The sequence below is a fragment of the Clupea harengus genome, chromosome 17, assembly GCF_900700415.2.
Source record: "Clupea harengus chromosome 17, Ch_v2.0.2, whole genome shotgun sequence".
NCBI lineage: Eukaryota > Metazoa > Chordata > Actinopteri > Clupeiformes > Clupeidae > Clupea > Clupea harengus.
The window spans coordinates 17,055,128-17,061,997 of NC_045168.1; the positions used below are offsets into that span (position 1 = coordinate 17,055,128).

The window sequence follows — 6,870 nt, forward strand, 5'->3', positions numbered from 1 at the left end:
GTGCTGTGTGTGCTGTGCTGTGCTGTGCTGTGCGTGCTGTGCTGTGCTGTGTGTGCTATGTGTGCTGTGCTGTGTGTGTGTTGTGCTGTGCTGTGCTGTGCTGTGCTGTGCTGTGCTGTGCTGTGTGTGTGTGTGTGTGTGTGTGTGTGTGTGTGTGTGTGTGTGTGTGTGTGTGTGTGTGTGTGTGTGTGCTGTGTGTGCTGTGCTGTGCTGTGCTGTGCTGTGTGTGTGTGTGTGTGTGTGTGTGTGTGTGTGTGCTGTGTGTGCTGTGCTGTGCTGTGCTGTGCTATGTGTGTGTGTGTGCTGTGTGCTGTGCTGTGTGCTGTGCTGTGTGCTGTGCGCTGTGCTGTGCTGTGCTGTGCTGTGCTGTGTGCTGTGCTGTGCTGTGCTGCGCTGTGCTGTGCTCAGCATTATGGGGCAGCAGCCCAGAGAGACCATGATTCACATGGAAACCAAAATAGAAGCCAGAATCACACAGAATAACAAACTAGACCCGTCAGCCTCTGGAGGGGGAGAGAGGGGGAGGGAAGGGGAACCCGGGAGGGAAAGTCCTGGAGGGACTCAGAGTTGAACAGGAGAGAAGGAGGCGGACGACCCCAAACATTACTCCTGTCACACAGACCACTCCTCTGTGGCAACCAGGCAACTAACTAACTAAGGCACTAACTAACCAATCAACTAACTAACTAAGGCATTCACTAACCAATCAACTAACCAGCTAAGGCATTAACTAACCAATCAACTAACTAACTAAGGCATTAACTAACCAATCAACTAACCAGCTAAGGCATTAACTAACCAATCAACTAATTAACTAAGGCATTAACTAACCAATCAACTAACCAGCTAAGGCATTAACTAACCAATCAACTAACTAACTAAGGCATTAACTAACCAATCAACTAACTAACTGACTCCCTCACTAATTAAATGACTGCCTGACTAACAGCACAGAACATGTGAGTGGAGATGGTGTTGTATATACATCATATTACTGAGATGGTGTTGTATACGGTACATCATATTACTGAGATGGTGTTATGGAGATCATATCTGTTGATGGTGTTGTATACGGTACATCATATTACTGAGATGGTGTTGTATACATCATATTACTGAGATGGTGTTGTATACGGTACATCATATTACGGAGATGGTGTTATGGAGATCATATCTGTTGATGGCTCATTAAAGAGAGGGTATTGTGGAGGTGGTATTGTGGGGATGGTATTGTGGGGATGGTATTGTTGATAGCATATTGTGCAGATGGCATTCTGGAGATCATATCGTGTGCTAATATGGAGCCCGCCCACGACCTGGACCAGCTTCAGCAGTACAGGAAGCAGCTCACAGCAGAGGATTGTGGGATACCTCTCTACAACACAGACATGTTCCCAATGGGTGACAGAGGCCTATGAGTTACACACACACACACACACACACACACACACACAGACACATACACACACACACACACACACACACACACACACAGACACACACACACACATACACAGACAGGTTCCCAATGGGTGACAGAGGCCTATGAGTTACAGCCTGCAAACACAACTGGAAAACACCCTTCCATTCTCTGGCCAAAACAAGGAGGTATACCAACAGCGCACACACGCACAGACACACACACACACACACACACACACACACACACACTTTCATGCAGGGTCTGGTCTTATGGGTTCCTACATTGTCGCCATGGCAATGTTAGATTTCTAATTACTTGATGTCTTAAGCCACACAAGCCCAAATAAATGCCCCAGCCACCCCACATGACAGGGGCAGAGGGCAGGGTAATGCCTACCATGTGCCTGCGAGGCTGTAATTACATGACTGCGCAAAATAAAAATAACGCAGGCAGAGAAAGGAGAAGGCTTCCTGTTCCGCATCGATTGTTACATCTCTGGACTGGGACCGTGTTACGCGCATCATGTTTGTTTACACACAACAGTAGCTAAGCAACTCAAATACAGCGCAACTAAAAGGTAAACAAGCCAGCTACACAGAGCTACACAAGCTGTGGACGGAACATGCGGCCACGCAGAGCTACACAAGCTGTGGACAGAACATGCAGCTACACAGAGCTACACAAGCTGTGGACCGAGCATGCAGCTACACAGAGCTACAAAAGCTGTGGACCGAACATGCTGCCCGCCATAGCACGTGTCAGATATACACACATGCAGCTCAACATAGCACACGTCAGATATACACACATGCAGCTCAACATAGCACACGTCAGATATACACACATGCAGCTCAACATAGCACACGTCAGATATACACACATGCAGCTCAACATAGCACACGTCAGATATACACACATGCAGCTCAACATAGCACACGTCAGATCTACACACATGCAGCTCAACATAGCACACGTGAGATATACACACATGCAGCTCAACATAGCACACGTCAGATATGTAAACCTGCAGCTCAAGATAGCACACGTCAGATCTACACACATGCAGCTCAACATAGCACACGTCAGATATACACACATGCACACCATAGTGGGCAGCATAATGGTTACTGTATCACGGTGGCCCCCCGTGCACCTCAAGGCAGTAATGACTTACTCCTTCTCCTTCATAAACCCTAATTCACTCCCAGAAGACAGGGGGCGCTCCTCCCAGAGTGACCTGCAGACAGTACTGTGGCATTTCTCTTTATAGATATGACCTGTGTGCCCGGGCTTTTTGTATAATGTCTTCTTTTATATGGAATTTTATACAATTTTACTTTACATCCAGTAACAAATGCGACTTATGATGTATTGATTATTAGCCACAACAGGTCCACATCTTTCACTCAAACACATGTCCTTAAAACATGTCCTTTTCATTTCAATAACTCCAACTCCTCTTCCTGTAGAAGTTCCTTAGTCAGCTCCATGATGTAAATGCTTCAGGATCCTCCTACCTACCTAGCAACCACCAATCCTCACAAACTTCTGCTCTTTTTCAGCTCGGCACGGACATGGATGTTGTTTTTGGGTCAGATGAATCCTAAAGCATGGATCTCCCACTCTCTACAGTATCCCTGTTCAGGAGCAAACTCAACCCCAAAACACGTCACACACCACCATCCTGTCAAACCTCACTCCCCCACAGCTGGTTCATATCAGCTCACTCTCCTGCAGATCTCCACTGTTCTCCACTGTTGTGGCGAGACTGAGTCCCACACCTTTTCTTTCAATCAGAAGACCGGAGACTGGATGTAGAAATCTGGAGTATTTATTGTAATCGATAAGCTACAATAAGGGGATGGCCCATGGATCATCTCATTGTGTGAACTCTCCGTATACCAATTTAAGGCCTGTGACCCGTGGGGTGTGTTCTATCTGGCTGTTTGCCAAAACCAATCAGAATTAACTATTCCCTCTTCTTTAACTCCCCTGAGTACCCCTGTGTGTGTGTGTCTGGATCCCCTGAGATTCCCTGACATCCTCAGACCCCCTGAGACCCCCTCCTAACCGGGGGTTACTTGGAATGTGCCTGTGTCGTGCTTTTAGTGCTGACTTTAAGATCAGTGAATCATGTCTATGGCTGGGTTACTGTTTCCCGCCTAGTCTGCCCTTCCTAAAGTGAGACTTTCAAACTGAAGAGTTAATCCATGTTCATCTAAACATAAAAAATATCCCACATCCACAGTTACTGAGACTCCTGCTGCTTATCATCTCTGTGGGCTTTTAGTTCTCCCACCACGCTCCTGGGTCATAGCTCCCTCAAGCACAGACAAATCCACACAGCTGATTTAAATGAACACTCATCTGTTCCCCTCTAAGGACGTCACCAGTAGCACTGAACAGCCACATGTGCTGCACCACAACAATGCCTCCCTACAACAGATAACATAATCAGCACTGCTTCTGCTACTGCTGCTACTGTTACTGTTACTGCAGCTGCTGCTAGTTCTACTACTACTACTACTGCTGCTACCGTTACTGTTACTGCTACTGCTACTGCTAATACTAGTACTGCTGTTACCGTTACTGCTACTACTAATGCTAGTACTGCTGCTTCTGCTGGTTATGCTATTACTAGTATCCTGTTACTGCAGCTGCTGCTAGTTCTGCTAATACTAGTACTCCTGCAGCTGTTACTGCTACTGCTAATGATAGTTGTGCTACTACTGCTGCTAGTTCTGCTTCTACTAGTACTGCTGGTCTATCTGAGGGAATCCTGCAGCTGGTCAATCTGAGGGAATCCTGCAGCTGGTCTATCTGAGGGAATCCTGCAGCTGGTCTATCTGAGGGAATCAGAATCCTGCAGCTGGTCTATCTGAGGGAATCATGCAGCTAGTCTATGGGGCGACAGTGGTACAGGAGGTAGATAAATCGTTTAGTAATCAGAAGGTTGCTAGTTTGATTCCCTGTCAAAGCGTCCTGACCTAATGACACTGAACCCCTAATTGCTCCTGATGTGCAGTGTGCCATCAGTGTAAATGTAAAATGTGTATACATTGTAAGTCGCACATATGTAAGTCACTTTGGATAAAAGCGTCTGCTAAATGACTAAATGTAAATGTAGTCTATCTGAGGGAATCAGAATCATGCAGCTGGTCTATCTGAGGGAATCCTGCAGCTGGTCTATCTGAGGGAATCCTGCTCTACTCTGTTCTGCACTGATGGAGCGTGTCAAGGCTGTGTGGGGGTAACTACTGCTGTCAGAAGGGGGAATACTGTAGGAAGGAAGAGTGTACTTCAGGAGACATACGGATGTGGTGTGTGTGTATATCATGTGAGTGGTCTTTTACAGGTGTGTCTGTGTGCCTCTGTCTGCATCAGAGTGTGTGTGTGTGTGTGTGTCTGTCTGCGTCAGTGTGTGTGTGTGGTGTGAGTGGTGTGTGTGTGTGTGTCACCTCTGTTCTGTGGCCTTGGGTGCTCATAGCGGGGCACGCTCAAGAGAGTGTTTGTGTGTGTGGTGTTGTGTGTGTGTGTGTGTGTGTGTGTGTACCTCTGTCTTGTCTTGAGGTGCTTCATAGCGGGGCAGTCAGGGAGCGTGTGTGTGTGTGTGTGTGTGTGTGTGTGTGTGTGTGTGTGTGTGTGTGTGTATGTGTGTACCTCTGTCTTGTCCTTGAGGTGCTCATAGCGGGGCAGCTCAGAGAGTGTTTGTGTGTGTGTGTGTGTGTGTGTGTGTGTGTGTGTGTGTACCTCTGTCTTGTCCTTGAGGTGCTCATAGCGGGGCAGCTCAGAGAGCGTGTGTGTGTGTGTGTGTGTGTGTGTGTGTGTGTGTGTGTGTGTGTGTATGTGTGTACCTCTGTCTTGTCCTTGAGGTGCTCATAGCGGGGCAGCTCAGAGAGCTGGGAGAAGCGGCGGTCGTAGATGCACAGGTGGAGGTGCTTATCCAGCACCCGGAAGTCTTCATAGGAGCGCCTCAGCAACCAGCTGTGGCCCTGCGGAGGAGAGGGAGGGAGGAGAGGAGAGGAGAGGGGGAGGGAGGAGGAGAGGGAGGGGGGAGGAGGAGAGGGAGGAGAGAGAGGTGGGAGAGGAGGAGAGAGGGAGGAGAGGGGGAGGGAGGAGGAGAGGGAGGGGGGAGGAGGAGAGGGAGGAGGAGAGAGAGAGGAGGGGGAGAGGAGAGGGGAGAGGAGAGGGAGAGAGAGAGGAGGGAGAGGGGGAGAGGAGAGGGGGAGAGGAGAGGGGGAGAGAGAGGAGAGAGGGAGGGGAGAGGAGAGGGAGGAGGGGGAGAGGAGAGGGGGAGAGAGGGAGGAGAGGGGGAGAGAGAGGTGGGAGAAAAGGGAGGGAAAGACAGTGGAGAGAAAGGGAGAGAGGGGAGGAGACAGAGAAGGGTGGAGGGAGAATGTCAGGAGAGATGGGAATGAGCTCAGCTTTTCCAACAGGAAACAGGAATCCCAGTCTCTCCCAGCCCCTCACAGTAACACTCTCTCTCTCTCTCCCAGTTCCCTTACAGTAACACTCTCTTTCTCCCAGTCCCTTACAGTAACACTCTCTCTCTCTCCCAGTCTCTCCCAGTTCCCCTTACAGTAACACTCTCTCTCTCCATGCTGACCAATCCCAGAGGAGGGTCAAGCTGGAGGTCATACACATGCTGACCAATCGGAGGGTCAAGCTGGAGGTCATACACATGCTGACCAATCGGAGGGTCAAGCTGGAGGTCATACAAATGCTGACCAATCCCATTCACCACCTGGGGACCTCTGGGGTCTGAACCAGTGTGACATATGCTCTGATTCATATACTAGATCTATGGATTTCACATATACCGTAGGTCACATACACACAAAGAGGACCTGCAACTGTCATATCAGGGTCATATCAGGGTCATATCAGGGCCATATCAGGGCCATATCAGGGTAATATAGGTCACATACACACAAAGAGGACCTGAAACTGTCATATCAGGGTCATATCAGGGCCATATCAGGGTCATATCAGGGTCATATCAGGGTCATATAGGTCACATACACACAAAGAGGACCTGCAACTATCATATCAGGGCCATATCAGGGCCATATCAGGGCCATATCAGGGCCATATCAGGGCCATATCAGGGTCATATCAGGGTCATATCAGGGTAATATCAGGGTAATATCAGGGTAATATAGGTCACATACACACAAAGAGGACCTGCAACTGTCATATCAGGGCATATCAGGGCCATAGAAGGGTCAAGGCAGGGTCATAGAAGGGTCATGGCAGGGTCAAGGCAGGGTCATAGAAGGGTCATAGAAGGGTCATAGAAGGGTCATAGCGATCAGCTTCCTCTAAGGTGACGCTGTTAAAGCCCTCCACCAGACTTCCACAATATCAAATCACAATGTGGACACTAAAGATGGGAGCGCTAAAAGTCACTTAGATCTAGATCTCAAAGTGGGAGCTTGTCTTGGTGT

General features: G+C 48.7%; 1 protein-coding gene across 4 annotated transcripts in view; it reads right to left on the minus strand.

The window, feature by feature from the left end:
* The window catches only part of arhgap32a (Rho GTPase activating protein 32a), a 57,281-nt gene that overhangs the window by 20,739 nt on the left and 29,672 nt on the right, over window positions 1-6,870 (minus strand). For 3 of the 4 annotated variants that reach the window (XM_031583535.2, XM_042710350.1, XM_031583537.2), the window contains one exon: window positions 5,278-5,415. In XM_031583535.2, the coding sequence (XP_031439395.1) occupies window positions 5,278-5,415 (138 nt within the window). Of the gene's footprint in view, window positions 1-5,083; window positions 5,123-5,277; window positions 5,416-6,870 lie in introns of those variants that run through there. The other variant, XM_031583536.2, reaches the window with a different exon arrangement.